General features: G+C 46.6%; 1 protein-coding gene across 1 annotated transcript in view; it reads left to right on the top strand.

Moving 5' to 3' along the window:
- Positions 1-15933, top strand: part of LOC115205619 (keratin-associated protein 5-1-like) — a gene marked incomplete at both ends in the record, with an annotated part of 17550 nt that extends 1617 nt beyond the window's left edge. Inside the window, 2 exons of the mRNA XM_029771790.1 lie at positions 14029-14203; positions 15756-15933. Coding sequence (XP_029627650.1) covers positions 14029-14203; positions 15756-15933 — 353 coding nt within the window. The remainder of the gene's footprint in view (positions 1-14028; positions 14204-15755) is intronic.
- Positions 15934-17500: the final 1567 nt, after the last annotated feature.

Below are 17500 nucleotides of genomic sequence, written 5' to 3'. Positions count from 1 at the left end.
TGTGCGGCTTATTTATGTTCAAAATAATATATATTTTTTAATTCAGTGGGTGTGGCTTAATAGTCCAGAAATTACGGTACTTGTTTTTGTAAGAAGTATTGACCTGCTGAATGCACCAAGGTGACTGTTTAAACTACTAGCACACAGCTCAAACCCATTTTACGTTACATTTACATCATTTAGCAGACGCTCTTATCCAGAGCGACTTACAGTAGTGAATGTATACATTTCAATTCATGCATTCTTTTTGTACTGGCCCCCCATGGGAATCAAACCCACAACCCTGGCGTTGCACACACCATGCTGTCATTGCAAACACCATGCTCGACCAACTGAGCCACAGGGAATCCTGTGGCTCAAACAGGGAATCCTGTGGCTCAGACACCCATGCATACCCTTTGATTCCAAGATGGCGTAGCAGTTCAGACGTCCTGTCGTGTCCCGTGTATATATATATATATTTACATATTTTTTCTTCACTTATCTTTTTACATTTTTTTTTATTCTAAATACTCAACCTCAAAGCACTCTCCTGCAACCCGCCTCATTAAAAAAAAAAAAGAAAGTATTATTTACCTCATCTGAATTCCACGACAGAAGCTAGCCAGAGGTTAGCCATTTTCACTGGCTAACGTTGAAGTTCAGCTAGCTACGGTTAGCTGTCCTCAGCTATCCATTAGCTCGAAAAGCTATCGCCAGTTTTTGTACAGCGCGACTCAGACCAGAGCATATCGGACCTATTCTCTCTCCTTTCCTTGATTTCTACCGCAGGCTCTGGACATTTACACCTGGATCTTGCAGCTAACTAGCTGCTACCTGAGTGACTATTGGCAACGTCGGTCACGGAATTAACACACACTATTACGGAGCTAGCTAGTTAGCCAGCTGAAGAGTTCCGTCAGCCACTCGTGGGCTATTCCTGAGCTAGCCAGCTGAAGTGTCTCCTGGGCTACAACTCACCTATCCTGACCCGTTTTACTGCCGATGCGGAGCCCCATTGGGTCTTCACGACTGGATCACCGACGTTATCTGCCCGAGGGAGTTGTCCAACTGGCCCCTCCGTCGCGACGTAACCTGATCGCCCATCTGCGGCCAGCTAATCGTTAGCTGTCTTTTCGGCTGCGATCTGAATAGGTCTGTCGGACACTTTTCTTGGGCCACTACAACTAACTATTTTGCCAACTTGGACAGGTCCCCCCCTTCCACACGGAACCCCACTAACCCACAAACGGAAACGCACGAGGCGGCTAAAAACAGACCTCCCTCCCATCTTCCACCAGCTTGCTACCTATGGCCCGGCTAGCTGTCTGAATCTCACTGGACCCTCTGATCACTCGGCTAAGCATGCCTCTCCTTAATGTCAATATGCCTTATCCATTGCTGTTCTGGTTAGTGTTTATTGGCTTATTTCACTGTAGAGCCTCTAGCCCTGCTCATTATACCTTATCCAACCTCTCAGTTCCTCCACCCACACATGCTATGACATCTTCTGGTTTCAATTATGTTTCTAGAGACAATATCTCTCTCATAATCACTAAATGCCTAGGTTTACCTCCTCTGTACTCACATCCCACCATACCTTTGTCTGTACATTATACCTTGAAGCTATTTTATCGCCCCCAGATACCTGCTCCTTTTTCTCTCTATTCTGGACGTCACAGACGACCAATTCTTATAGCTTTTAGCCGTACCCTCATACTTATTCTTCTCTGCTCCGCTGGGGATGTAGAGGTGAATCCAGGCCCTGCAGTGCCTGGCTCCACACCTACTCCCCAGGCGCTCTCTTTTGATGACTTCTGTAACCGTAATAGCCTTGGTTTCATGCATGTTAACATTAGAAGCCTCCTCCCTAAGTTTGTTTTATTCACTGCTTTAGCACACTCTGCCAACCCGGATGTCCTAGCTGTGTCTGAATCTTGGCTTAGGAAGTCCACCAAAAACTGTGAAATCTTCATCCCTAACTACAACGTTTTCAGACAAGATAGAACGACCAAAGGGGGCGGTGTTGCAATCTACTGCAGAGATAGCTTGCAGAGTTCTGTCCTGCTATCCAGGTCTGTACCCAAACAATTTGAACTTCTACTTTTAAAAATCCACCTCTCCAAAAACAAGTCTCTCACCGTTGCCGCCTGCTATAGACCCCCCTCGGCCCTTAGCTGTGCTCTGGACACCATATGTGAACTGATTGCCCCCCATCTATCTTCAGAGCTCGTGCTACTAGGCGACCTAAACTGGGACATGCTTAACACCCCAGCCATTCTACAATCCAAGCTTGATGCCCTCAATCTCACACAAATTATTAATGAACCCACCAGGTACAACCCCAAAGCCGCAAACACTGGCACCCTCATAGATATCATCCTAACCAATGTGCCCTCTAATTACACCTCTGCTGTTTTCAACCAAGATCTCAGCGATCACTGCCTCATTGCCTGCACCCGTAATGGGTCAGCGGTCAAACGACCTCCACTCATCACTGTCAAACGCTCCCTGAAAGATTTCAACGAGCAAGCCTTTCTAATCGACCTGGCCCTGGTATCCTGGAAGGATATTGACCTCATCCCGTCAGTAGAGGATGCCTGGTTATTTTTTTTTAAATGCCTTCCTCTCCATCTTAAATAAGCATGCCCCTTTCAAGAAATTTAGAACCAGGAACAGATATAGCCCTTGGTTCTCCCCAGACCTGACTGCCCTTAACCAACACAAAAATATCCTGTGGCGTTCTGCATTAGCATCGAACTGCCCCCGCGATATGCAACTTTTTAGGGAAGTTAGAAACCAATGCACACAGGCAGTTAGAAACGCCAAGGCTAGCTTTTTCAAACAGAAATTTGCTTCGTGCAACTCCAACTCTAAAAAGTTCTGGGACATTGTAAAGTCCATGGAGAATAAGAACACCTCCTCCCAACTGCCCACTGCACTGAGGATAGGAAACTCTGTCACCACCGATAAGCCCACTATAATTGAGAATTTCAATAAGCATTTTTCTACGGCTGGCCATGCTTTCCACCTAACTACCCCTACTGCATTCAACAGCACTGCACCCCCCACAGCTACTCGCCCAAGCCTCCCCCATTTCTCCTTCTCCCAAATCCATTCAGCTGATGTTCTGAAAGAGCTGCAAAATCTGGACCCCTACAAATCAGCTGGGCTTGACAATCTGGACCCTTTCTTTCTAAAATTATCTGCCGAAATTATTGCAACCCCTATTACTAGCCTGTTCAACCTCTCTTTCGTGTCGTCTGAGATTCCCATAGATTGGAAAGCAGCTGCTGTCATCCCCCTCTTCAAAGGAGGTGACACTCTTGACCCAAATTGCTACAGACCTATATCCATCCTACCCTGCCTTTCTAAGGTCTTCGAAAGCCAAGTCAACAAACAGATTACCGACTATTTTGAATCCCACCGCACCCTCTCCGCTATGCAATCTGGTTTCAGAGCTGGTCATGGGTGCACCTCAGCCACGCTCAAGGTCCTAAACGACATCGTAACCGCCATCGATAAGAAACATTACTGTGCTGCCGTATTCATTGACCTGGCCAAAGCTTTTGACTCTGTTAATCACCACATCCTCATCGGCAGACTTAGTAGCCTTGGTTTCTCAAACGATTGCGTCGCCTGGTTCACCAACTACTTCTCTGACAGAGTTCAGTGTGTCAAATCGGAGGGCCTACTGTCTGGACCTCTGGCAGTCTCTATGGGGGTACCACAGGGTTCAATTCTTGGGCCAACTCTTTTCTCTGTATACATAAATGATGTCGCTCTTGCTGCTGGTGAATCTCTGATCCACCTCTACGCAGACGACACCATTCTGTATACTTCTGGCCCTTCTTTGGACACTGTGTTAACAACCCTCCAGACGAGCTTCAATGCCATTCAACTCTCCTTCCGTGGTCTCCAACTGCTCCTAAACACAAGTAAAACTAAATGCATGCTCTTCAACCAATCGCTGCCTGCACCTGCCCGCCCATCCAGCATAACTTCTCTGGACGGTTCTAACTTAGAATTTTTGGACAACTACAAATACCTAGGTGTCTGGTTAGACTGTAAACTCTCCTTCCAGACTCACATCAATCATCTCCAATCCAAAGTGAAATCTAGAATTGGCTTCCTATTTTGCAACAAAGCATCCTTCACTCATGCTGCCAAACATACCCTCGTAAAACTGACCATCCTACCAATCCTCGACTTCGGCGATGTCATTTACAAAATAGCCTCCAATACCCTACTCAACAAGCTGGATGCAGTCTATCACAGTGCCATCCGTTTTGTCACCAAAGCCCCATATACAACCCACCACTGCGACCTGTATGCTCTCGTTGGCTGGCCTTCACTTCATAATCGTCGCCAAACACATTGGCTCCAGGTCATCTACAAGACCCTGCTAGGTAAAGTCCCCCCTTATCTCCGCTCACTGGTCACCATAGCAGCACCCACCTGTAGCACGCGCTCCAGCAGGTATATCTCTCTGGTCACCCCTAAAGCCAACTCCTCCTTTGGTCGTCTCTCCTTCCAGTTCTCAGCTGCCAATGACTGGAACGAACTACAAAAATCTCTAAAACTGGAAACACTTATCTCCCTCACTAGCTTTAAGCACCAGCTGTCAGAGCAGCTCACAGATCTCTGCACCTGTACATAGCCCATCTTTAATTGAGCCCAAACTACTACCTTTTCCCCTACTGTATTTATTTATTTTATTTATTTTGCTCCTTTGCACCATATTATTTATATTTTAACTTTTAACTTTCTTCAAACTACAAATCTACCATTCCAGTGTTTTTCTTGCCATACTTTATTTACTTTGCCACCATGGCATTTTTTTGCCTTTACCTCCATTATCTCACATCATTTGCTCACATTGTATATAGTCTTATTTTTTTCTACTGCATCATTGATTGTATGTTGTTTTACTCCATGTGTAACTCTGTGTTTTTGTATGTTGTCGAACTGCTTTGCTTTATCTTGGCCAGGTCGCAATTGTAAATGAGAACTTGTTCTCAACTTGCCTACCTGGTTAACCTCTTACATCTAGGGGGCAGTAATTTCACGGCTGGATAAAAAACGTACCCGATTTAATCTGATTATTAGTCCTGCCCAGAAACTGGAATATGCATATAATTATTAGCTTTGGAGAGAAAACACTCCAAAGTTTCTGAAACTGTTTGAATGGTGTCTGTGAGTATAACAGAACTCCTATGGCAGGCAAAAACCTGAGATGCTTCTGTTCAGGAAGTACCCTGTCTGAACATTTCTTGCCCTTCTTGATTCTCTCTATCGTTTACAAAGGATCTCTGCTCTTACGTGACACTTCTCACGTCAACAATGGAGTCTCACAGCCCGGGAAAAACAGGAATGATGTCATTCAAAGCCCTGGCTGAAGCACACGAGAGCAAATGCTGAGTGGTCAGTCAATGGACTAAGCCTTAGGCGCGTGACACGCCCCGCCCCCGGCTTTCGGTTTTTTCCTCAGTTTACAGACAGGCAGATTCCCGGTCGGAATATTATCGCTTCTCTACGAGATAAATTGCATAAATATTGGTTTTAAACAGCGGTTGACATGCTTCGAAGTACGGTAATGGAATATTTCGAAATTTTTTGTCATATTTTGCGTCATGCTCGTGGCCGAGATTTAGCGTTGGGATAGTGTCTAGAACGCACGAACAAAACGTCGCTGTTTGGATATAACGATGGATTATTTGGGACCAAACCTACATTTGTTATTGAAGTAGAAGTCCTGGCAGTGTATTCTGATGAAGAACAAGCAAGGTAAGAACATTTTTCTTATAGGAAATGTGATTTTGGTGAAGGCTACACTGGGTGGGTGTCTAAATAGCTAGCCCTGTAACGCCGGGCTATGTACTTACATTATTGCAAAATGTGCTTCATCCGAAAAGCTATTTTAAAATCGGACATATCGAGTGCATAGAGGAGTTCTGTATCTATAATTCTTAAAATAATTGTTATGCTTTTTGTGAACGTTTATCGTGAGTAATTTAGTAAAATCACCGGAAGTGTTCGGTGGGAATGCTAGTTCTGAACGTCACATGCTAATGTAAAAAGCTGGTTTTTGATATAAATATGAACTTGATTGAACAGACATGCATGTATTGTATAACACAATGTCCTAGGTGTGTCATCTGATGAAGATCATCAAAGGTTAGTGCTGCATTTAGATATGGTTTGGGTTTATGTGACATGATATGCTAGCTTGAAAAATGGCTGTGTGATTATTCCTGGCTGGGTACTCTGCTGACATAATCTAATGTTTTGCTTTCGCTGTAAAGCCTTTTTGAAATCGGACAGTTTGGTTAGATAAAGGAGAGTCTTGTCTTTAAATAGCTGTAACATAGTCATATGTTTGAAAAGTGTAAGTTTTCGGATTTAGAGGAGTTTGAATTTCGCGCCCCGCCCATCATTGGATATTGGAGCAGACGTTCCGCTAGCGGAACGTGTAGATGTTTAAATAAAGGTGAAATAAAATAAAATAAATAAATACCCCACAAGACATGCCACCAGAGGTCTCTCCAAGTCCAGAACAGACTATGGGAGGCACACAGTGCTACATAGAGCCATGACTACATGGAACTCTATTCCACATCAGGAAACTGCTTCAAGAAGTAGAATCAGATTGTGGGGACTGTGAAAAGACACACAGGCACAGACAGACATACACATGATAAGAGACACACTCTACACACACGTACACATGGATGTTGAATTGTAGATATGTGGTAGTAGAGTAGTGGCCTGAGGGAACACACTGTGCTGTGAAAAGTGTTATGAAACGTAATGTCATGTAATTGTACATAACTCCCTTAATGTTGCTGGACCCAGGAAGAGAAGCTGCTGATCCTGGGATCCTTACTAAATACAAAAACCTCCGGTACACACACACACACACACACACACACACACACACACACACACACACACACACACACACACACACACACACACACACACACACACACACACACACACGGCCGTCAGTGTTGCTGCTGGTGTGTAGTGGTCATGGTAGCCTGATGGCCTGGTGGGGCAGAGTAACGGGTGATGATGATTTCTCTGTCATATGTGTTTGTCCTCTACATGTCTGCTACCATCCCCTGTCTGAGAAGGAACTGTGGGAGGCTGATTGCTTCACACACACACACACACACACACACACACACACACACACACACACACAGACACACACACAGACACACACACACAGAGAGAGAGAGAGACAATCTCCCCTTCGCTGTAAAAGGCTGTCTGAGCCAGCCAGCCAGCCAGCCAGCCAGCCTGCCTGCCGAAGTGTGTCAGTCAAAGTAAATTGCTGGGTGCATTACAACCCTTTGAAGCTATTGAGGCCTCATTTTCACTATTGCTTCATAGAGAGAGTGGGAGGGGGAGAGGAGGGGAGAAGGCAAAGTGGAGAGAGGACGAGACAGAAGGGAGGGGAAGAGAGGGAAGGGGTGTGTGTGTGATTGTGTGTGTGTTTAATAATAATTCATATGATGTGCTTTAGCACACATTGGTTTCTCAGCTAGTCAGTTTGAGCTGATCATTATCCTGTTGTCCTTAGTTTGTTGTTGTTGTTGTTGTTGTTAAGGCTGATCATTATCCTGTTGTCCTTAGTTTGTTGTTGTTGTTGTTGTTAAGGCTGATCATTATCCTGTTGTCCTTAGTTTGTTGTTGTTGTTGTTGTTAAGGCTGATCATTATCCTGTTGTCCTTAGTTTGTTGTTGTTGTTAAGGCTGATCATTATCCTGTTGTCCTTAGTTTGTTGTTGTTGTTGTTGTTAAGGCTGATCATTATCCTGTTGTCCTTAGTTTGTTGTTGTTGTTGTTGTTAAGGCTGATCATTATCCTGTTGTCCTTAGTTTGTTGTTGTTGTTGTTGTTAAGGCTGATCATTATCCTGTTGTCCTTAGTTTGTTGTTGTTGTTGTTGTTAAGGCTGATCATTATCCTGTTGTCCTTAGTTTGTTGTTGTTGTTGTTGTTAAGGCTGATCATTATCCTGTTGTCCTTAGTTTGTTGTTGTTGTTGTTAAGGCTGATCATTATCCTGTTGTCCTTAGCTGATGTTGTTATTGTTGTTGTTTATTTCCTACACACTTGTTTTTCCTCTCCTCTCAAAATAAGCCCCTCTTCTTTCCTGCTCGATATGTGTGTGTGTGTGTATCTGTTTGTGTCTGTGTTTGTGTGTGTGTTTGTGTGTGTATGTGTGTGTCTGAATGCGTGTGTGTATGTTTGTGTGTACAGTATGTGTCTGTCTGAATGTCTGTCTGTGTGTATGTGTGTGTGTATGTTTGTGTGTACAGTATGTGTCTGTCTGAATGTCTGTCTGTGTGTATGTGTGTGTGTATGTTTGTGTGTACAGTATGTGTGTTAATCTGAACTTCCTTCCCTCTAGAGCTCAAAGCAAAGTCATCTCTACCCACAACCCCCTGCAGTGGAAAAAACTTCTAGACTGAGAACAACTCCCCAGCCGTGAGTCACACACACACACACACACACACACACACACACACACACACACACACACACACACACACACACACACACACACACACAATACAGGAGAGAGAGAGACGGGAGAGAGAGAGACAGGAGAGAGAGACAGGAGAGAGAGAGACAGGAGATATAGGAGACAGAGAGACAGGAGAGAGAGAGATACAGGAGAGAGGGAGAGGAGAGAGAGACAAGAGAGACAGGAGAGAGAGAGACAAGAGAGACAGGAGAGACAGGAGAGAGAGAGACAGAAGAAAGAGACAGAAGAAAGAGACAGGAGAGAGAGACAGGAGAGACAAGAGAGAGAGAGAGACATGAGAGAGAGACAGGAAAGAAAGAAACAGGAGAGAGAGAGACAGGAGAGAGACAGGAGAGAGACAGACAGGAGAGACAGGAGAGAGACAGGAGAGAGAGAGAAAGGAGAGAGAGACAGGAGAGACAAGAGAGAGAGAGACAAGAGAGAGAGACAGGAAAGAAAGAAACAGGAGAGAGAGAGACAGGAGAGAGAGACACAGGAGAGAGAGACAGGAGAGAGAGAGACAGGAGAGAGAGAAGCAGGAGAGAGAGAAACAGGAGAGAGAGAAACAGGAGAGAGAGACAGGAGAGAGGAGAGACAGGAGAGAGAGACAGGAAAGAGAGAGACACAGGAGAGACAAGAGAGAGAGAAACAGGAGAGACAGGAGACAGGAAAGACAGGACAGAGAGAAACAGGAGAGAGAGAAACAGGAGAGAGAGACACAGGAGAGAGAGAAAGATGAGAGAGAGAGACAGGAGAGAGTGACAGGAGAGAGAGACAGGAAAGACAGGAGAGAGAGAGCCAGGAGAGAGAGAGACAGGACAGAGAGAGACAGGACGGAGAGAGACAGGAGAGAGAGAGAAACAGGAGAGACAGGACAAAGAGAGACAGGACAAAGAAAGACAGGAGAAAGAGAGATAGGAGAGAGAGAAACAGGAGAGAGGGAGACCAGAGAGACAGGAGAGAGTGAGACAGGAGAGAGAGAGACAGAAGAGAGCGAGACAGGAGAGAGAAAGGCAGGAGAGAGAGAGAGACAGGAGAGAGAGACAGGAGAGAGAGAGAGACAGGAGAAAGAGAGACAGGAGAGACATGAGAGAGACAGGAAAGAGAGAGACAGGAAAGAGAGAGACAGGAGAGACAGGAGAGAGAGAGGAGAGAGAGAGACAGGAGAGAGAGAGACAGGAGAGACAGGAGAGAGAGAGAGAGAGAGACAGGAGAGAGAGACACAGAAGAGAGAGAGAGAGGAGAGAAAGGAGAAAGAGACAGAAGAGAGAGAGACAGGAGAGACAGACGAGAGAGACAGGAGAGAGAGAGACAGAAGAGAGAGATGAGAGAGAGACAGGAGAAAGAGTGAAAGGAGAGAGAGACAGGAGAGAGAGAGACAGAAGAGAGCAAGACAGGAGAGAGCGACAGGAGAGAGAGGCAGGAGAGAGAGAGACAGGAAAAAGAGACAGGAGAAAGAGACAGGAGAAAGAGAGACATGAGAGACATGAGAGAGAGAGACAGGAAAGAGAGACAGGAGGGAGAGAAAAAGGAGAGACAGGAGAGAGAGAGAGAGGAAAGATAGAGACAGGAGAGAGAGACAGGAGAGATTGAGACAGAAGAGAGAGACAGGAGAAAGAGTGACAGGAGAGAGAGAGATAGGAGAGAGAGAGACAGGAGAGAGAGAGACAGGAGAAAGAGACATGAGATTGACAGGAAAGAGAGAGACAGGAAAGAGAGAGACAGGAAAGAGAGACAGGAGAGAGAGAGAGAGGAGAGAGAGACAGGAGAAAGGGTGAAAGGAGAGAGAGACAGGAGAGATAGAGACAGAAGAGAGCAAGACAGGAGAGAGCAACAGGAGAGAGAGACAGGAGAGAGAGAGAGACAGGAGAGAGAGACAGGAGAAAGAGACAGGAGAAAGAGAGACATGAGAGACATGAGAGAGAGAGACAGGAAAGAGAGACAGGAGTGAGAGAAACAGGAGAGACAGGAGAGAGAGACAGGAAAGATAGAGACAGGAGAGAGAGAGACAGGAGAGAGAGACAGAAGAGAGAGACAGGAGAGAGAGAGAGACAGGAGAAAGAGTGACAGGAGAGAGAGACAGGAGAGAGAGAGACAGGAGAGAGAGAGAGATACAGGAGAAAGAGAGATAGGAGAGCAAGAGACAGGAGAGAGAGAGACAGGAGAGAGAGAGACACAGGAGAGAGGGAGACACAGGTGAGAGAGAGACACAGGTGAGAGAGAGAGACAGGAGAGAGAGAGAGGGACAGGAGAGAGAGGGAGAGCGACGGGAGAGAGACAGGAGAGAGAGAGAAACAGGAGAGAGAGAGAGACAGGAGTGAGAGACAGGACAGAGAGAGAGACAGGAGAGAGAGAGAGGGACAGGAGAGAGAGGGAGAGCGACGGGAGAGAGACAGGAGAGAGAGAGCGAGAAACAGGAGAGAGAGAGAGACAGGAGTGAGAGACAGGACAGAGAGAGAGACAGGAGAGAGAGAGAGGGACAGGAGAGAGAGGGAGAGCGACGGGAGAGAGACAGGAGAGAGAGAGAGAGAGAGGAACAGGAGAGAGAGAGAGACAGGCGTGAGAGTCAGGACAGAGAGAGAGACAGGAGAGAGAGAGAGGGACAGGAGAGAGAGGGAGAGCGACGGGAGAGAGACAGGAGAGAGAGAGAGAGAGAGGAACAGGAGAGAGAGAGAGACAGGAGTGAGAGTCAGGACAGAGAGAGAGACAGGAGAGAGAGACAGAAGAGAGAGACAGGAGAGAGAGAGAGACAGGAGAAAGAGTGACAGGAGAGAGAGACAGGAGAGAGAGAGACAGGAGAGAGAGAGAGATACAGGAGAAAGAGAGATAGGAGAGCAAGAGACAGGAGAGAGAGAGACAGGAGAGAGAGAGACACAGGAGAGAGGGAGACACAGGTGAGAGAGAGACACAGGTGAGAGAGAGAGACAGGAGAGAGAGAGAGGGACAGGAGAGAGAGGGAGAGCGACGGGAGAGAGACAGGAGAGAGAGAGAAACAGGAGAGAGAGAGAGACAGGAGTGAGAGACAGGACAGAGAGAGAGACAGGAGAGAGAGAGAGGGACAGGAGAGAGAGGGAGAGCGACGGGAGAGAGACAGGAGAGAGAGAGCGAGAAACAGGAGAGAGAGAGAGACAGGAGTGAGAGACAGGACAGAGAGAGAGACAGGAGAGAGAGAGAGGGACAGGAGAGAGAGGGAGAGCGACGGGAGAGAGACAGGAGAGAGAGAGAGAGAGAGGAACAGGAGAGAGAGAGAGACAGGAGTGAGAGTCAGGACAGAGAGAGAGACAGGAGAGAGAGAGAGGGACAGGAGAGAGAGGGAGAGCGACGGGAGAGAGACAGGAGAGAGAGAGAGAGAGAGGAACAGGAGAGAGAGAGAGACAGGAGTGAGAGTCAGGACAGAGAGAGAGACAGGAGAGAGAGTGACATTAAAGTGAATCATCTAAATGCATCCCCTTTCTTTCAACCCCTTACCCTCCTGCTCTTCCTTCCCTCCCTTTCCTTTCCTCCTCTTCCTCTCTCTCTCTTCATCTCCCTCTCTCTCTCTATCTCCACCCCAGTATAATCCCATTAAGGCCAATATTCCAGGCTACTGAGCATCCTTTCTATGCAGCAATTACAAACCTTTAGAGACATCAACAGACCATTTCTTCTCCGCTCACACCATCCATCAACTATTTAGCTTCTCAGACACCGAGAGGATTGTGTGTGTGTGTGTGTCTGTGTGTGTGTGTGTGTACATGTGTGTGTATGTGTTACATTGTCTGGCTTACTTAAAAAGGCTCTGTATGGATTTTGGAGTTATAGATTCTAGATCCTATTATAGTAGTATGAATGCAAGTGAGACGCAGTAAATGTATACTGTTCAATCGTGGCCAAAAGTTTTGAGAATGACACAAATATTAATTTCCACAAAGTTTGCTGCTTCAGTGTCTTTAGATATTTTTGTCAAATGTTACTATGGAATACTGAAATATAATTACAAGCATTTCATAAGTGTCAAAGGCTTTTATTGACAATTACACGAAGTTGATGCAAAAAGTCAATATTTGCAGTGTTGACCCTTTTTTTTCAAGACCTCTGCAATCCTCCCTGGCATGCTGTCATTTAACTTCTGGGCCACATTCTGACTGATGGTAGCCCATTCTTGCATAACCAATGCTTGGAGTTTGTCAGAATTTGTGGGTTTTTGTTTGTCCACCCGCCTCTTGAGGATTGACCACAAGTTCTCAATGGGATTAAGGTCTGGGGAGTTTCCTGGCCATGGACCCAAAATATCGATGTTTTGTTTCCCGAGCCACTTAGTTATCACTTTTGCCTTATGGCAAGGTGCTCCATCATGCTGGAAAAGGCATTGTTCATCACCAAACTGTTCCTGGATGGTTGGGAGAAGTTGCTCTCGGAGGATGTGTTGGTACCATTCATTATTCGTGGCTGTGTTCTTAGGCAAAATTGTGAGTGAGCCCACTCCCTTGGCTGAGAAGCAACCCCACACATGAATGGTCTCAGGATGCTTTACTGTTGGCATGACACAGGACTGATGGTAGCGCTCACCTTGTCTTCTCCGGACAAGCTTTTTTCCAGATGCCCCAAACAATCAGAAAGGGGATTCATCAGAGAAAATGACTTTACCCCGGTCCTCAGCAGTCCAATCCCTGTACCTTTTGCAGAATATCAGTCTGTTCCTGATGTTTTTCCTGGAGAGAAGTGGCTTCTTTGCTGCCGTTCTTGACACCAGGCCATCCTCCAAAAATCTTCGCCTCACTGTGTGTGCAGATGCACTCACACCTGCCTGCTGCCATTCCTGGGAAATCTCTGTACTGGTGGTGCCCCGATCCCGCAGCTGAAACAACTTTAAGAGACGGTCCTGGCGCTTGTCGGACTTTCTTGGGCGCCCTGAAGCCTTCTTCACAACAATTGAACCGCTCTCCTTGAAGTTCTTGATGATCCGATAAATGGTTGATTTAGGTGCAATCTTACTGGCAGCAATATCCTTGCCTGTGAAGCCCTTTTGTGCAAAGCAATGATGACTGCACGTGTTTCCTTGCAGGTAACGATGATTGACAGAGGAAGAACAATGATTCCAAGCACCACCCTCCTTTTGAAGCTTCCAGTCTGTTATTCAAACTCAATCAGCATGACAGAGTGATCTCCAGCCTTGTCCTCGTCAACACTCACTACTGTGTTAACGAGAGAATCATTGACATGATGTCAGCTGGTCCTTTTGTGGCAGGGCTGAAATGCAGTGGAACTGTTTTTTGGAGATTCAGTATATTTGCATGGCAAAGAGGGACTTTGCAATTAATTACAATTCATCTGATCACTCTTCATAACATTCTGGAGCATATGCAAATTTCCATCATACAAACTGAGGCAGCAGACTTTGTGAAAATTAATATTTGTGTCATTCTCAAAACCTTTGGCCACGACTGTACAGCAGACAATGTAAGGTCATCTTATATCTGTATGTTCTGGTGTTATCAGCTGAGAGACACAGTTCATCCCAGGGTTTAGTTAGGGTTAATATGTGTGTGTGTGTGTTTGTGTGTGTTTATGTGTGTTTACGTGTGTGTGTGTGTGTGTGTGTGTGTGTGTGTGTGTGTGTGTGTGTGTGTGTGTGTGTGTGTGTGTGTGTGTGTGTGTGTGTGTGTGTGTGTGTGTGTGTGTGTGTGTGTGTGTGTGTGTGTGTGTGTGTGGAGCCAAAAGGCAGGTTTGAGCCCTGTGTGACATTGAGAAGTGTACAGAAAAGGCCCGTAGAACAGAGAACTGATGAGATAAGGAGTCACCTGCCTTTACAACAGATTCATTACTACTAGCTACACACTGTCACACCACCTTGTTTGAGAGAGAAACAGAGAGGGACAGAGAGAGACAGAGAGAGACAGAGAGAGACAGAGAGAGACAGACAGAGACAGAGACCGAGAGAGACAGAGAGAGACAGAGAGAGAGACAGAGAGAGACAGAGACTGAGAGAGACAGAGAGACAGACAGAGACAGAGAGAGACAGAGACCGAGATAGACAGAGAGAGACAAAGAGAGACAGAGACAGACAGAGACAGAGAGAGACAGAGAGAGACAGAGAGAGACAGAGACAGAGACAGAGAGAGACAGAGAGAGACAGAGAGAGAGACAGATAGAGACAGAGACAGAGACAGAGACAGATAGTGACAGAGACAGACAGAGACAGAGACAGACAGAGACAGACAGAGACAGAGAGAGACAGAGACAGAGAGAGACAGAGAGAGACAGAGAGAGACAGAGACAGAGAGAGACAGAGACAGATAGAGACAGAGACAGATAGCGACAGAGACAGATACAGAGAGAGACAGAGAGAGACAGAGAGAGACAGAGACAGATAGAGACCGACAGATAGAGACAGAGACAGACAGAGACAGATAGAGACAGACAGATAGAGACAGAGAGAGACAGAGACAGACAGATAGAGACAGAGACAGAGAGAGAGTGATGACAGTGAAAGACAATGTGCCACCAAGCGAGCTACAAAACAATTAGTCAGACAATAGAGGTGACACTGTGTCGACACTAGATCACCATGGAAACGGTGGAACACTGCATGATCAGTCAAACACTACCCACTTCCTGCTAACGCTATTCTCTAGCGATAGAGAGATTGGAAACAAATGGAGGGATGGTGAAAATGGAGAGAGGGACAGATAGAGGAGAGGGATGGGAGGAGACCCCTCTTCATCCCTCTCTCCCTCCCTCCTCTCTCCATCCCTTCCTCCATCTCTCCATCCCTCCCTCCATCTCTCCATCCCTCCCTCCATCTCTCCACCCCCCCTCCATCTCTCCAACTCTCCCTCTCTCCCTCCATCTCTCCATCCCTCCCTCCATGTCTCCATCCCTCCCCCCTCCATCTCTTCATCCATCCCTCCATCCCTCCATCTCTCCATCCATCCCTCCCTCCATCTCTCCATCCCTCCCTCCATCTCTCAATCGATCTATCCCCCTCTTTGGTCCCTCAGGCACTGGCCCACCTCAGAAGGAACCCAGTATGAGTCTCTGCTGGGAGTAAGAGGGACGTGGTGGGCGTCGCACCCCCGTTCAGTACCCTTCCGGATTTCCCTGGTGGGGGAAACGCCAGATGCACACACCGAGAGTGCCACTCAATCACACACACACACAATCCCCACTGCAATCACCCACACATTCCTCTCATGAATTATATTTATCTTTTTATAATCAAACCTATTTTCATCTCTGCCCAGAGACTAAATCCCACAGGAGTGTGTGTCTGTGTGTGTGTGTGTGTGTGTGTGTGTGTCTATGTGTGTGTGTGTGTCTATGTGTGTGTGTGTGTGTGTGTGTGTGTGTGTGTGTGTGTGTGTGTGTGTGTGTGTGTGTGTGTGTGTGTGTGTTGTGTGTCTATGTGTGTGTGTGTGTGTCTGTGTGTGTGTGTGTGTGTGTGTGTGTGTGTGTGTGTGTGTGTGTGTGTGTGTGTGTGTGTGTGTGTGTGTGTGTGTGTCTATGTGTCTATGTGTGTGTGTGTGTGTGTGTGTCTATGACCAAGCCCGAACCATGAACAACTGCCCCAGACCATTATTCCACCTCCTCCAAACTTTACAATTGTCACTATGCATTGGGGCAGGTAGTGTTCTCCTGGCATCCGCCAAACCCAGATTTGTCCATCAGACTGTCAGATGGTGAAGCGTGATTCATATGTTTCCACTGCTCAAGAGTCCAATGGCGGCGAGCTTTACACCACTCCAGCCGATGCTTGACATTGCGCATGGTGATCTTAGGCTTTAGTGTGGCTGCTCGGCCATGGAAACTAATTTCATGAAGACCCAGACAAACAGCTATTGTGCTGACGTTGCTTCCAGGGGCAGTTTGGAACTCGGTAGTGAGTGTTGCAACCGATGACAGACGTTCTGTGAGCTTGTGTGGCCTACCACTTCGCGGCTGAGCTGTTGTTTCTCCTAGACGTTTCCACTTCACAAGAACACCACTTACAGTTGACCGGGGCAGCTCTAGCAGGGCAGAAATTTGACGAACGCACTTGCTGGAAAGATGGCATCCTATGACAGTGCCACGTTGAAAGTCACTGAGCTCTTCAGTAAGGCCATTCTACTGCCGATGTTTGTCTATGGGGATTGCATGGCTATGTGCTGGATTTTAAATCCCTGTCAGTAGGAAATAGCCAAATCCACTCATTTGAAGGGGTGTCCACATACTTTTGTATATATAGTGTAGGTTTGGGAGTGCTATCAAAGCTTTCTGATCTATTAACAAAACCAATGACAAATAATACATGAATAAACTAATGTCCGTGCTAAGCTAAACCAACAGGCAAACTAAACAATGACTCATTAGGTGAAGATGGGCGAGAGACAGAGTGAGAGAAAGAGAGAGAGAGCGAGAGAGATGGGGGAGAGCGAGAGCGAGAGAGAGAGGGGAGGGAGAGAGAGAGAGAGATGAGAGAGAGAGAGAGAGAGAGAGAGAGATGAGAGAGATGAGAGAGAGAGGGAGTTGAGAGCGAGAGAGAGAGAGATGGTGGAGAGTGAGAGCGAGAGAGAGAGGGGAGGGAGAGAGATGGGGTAGAGAGAGAGAGAGAGAGAGAGAGAGCGAGAGAGATGGGGGAGAGAGAGAGAGAGAGAGAGAGAGGGGGGGGAGAGAGGGGAGAGAGAGAGAGAGAGAGAGAGAGAGAGAGAGAGAGAGAGGAGGGGGGAGATGAGAGAGAGAGAGAGAGAGAGAGAGAGAGAGAGAGAGAGAGAGAGAGACAGAGAGCGATTGAAGTGTGGAGAAACATCCTCCTGATCCAATCTAAAGCGTGTGTCTGGGTCCAGAGCAGAGAGACATGTCACAGTGAGCTAATTGACAGCTAGTGAAAGTGCATTTGACAGAAACCCACTAATAAACAGAGAGAGAAAACATGTTTGGAAGTAGTTTTAGAAGATGTTTTGCTTGCATTAGGTTTTAGGTTTTATTTATTCGCAAAAAAGGAAAGAAGTGAAAGACAAAACAGTGCA

This window comes from Salmo trutta, chromosome 13, assembly GCF_901001165.1.
Source record: "Salmo trutta chromosome 13, fSalTru1.1, whole genome shotgun sequence".
Lineage (NCBI taxonomy): Eukaryota > Metazoa > Chordata > Actinopteri > Salmoniformes > Salmonidae > Salmo > Salmo trutta.
This window is presented reverse-complemented; position numbering and strand designations above follow the sequence as displayed.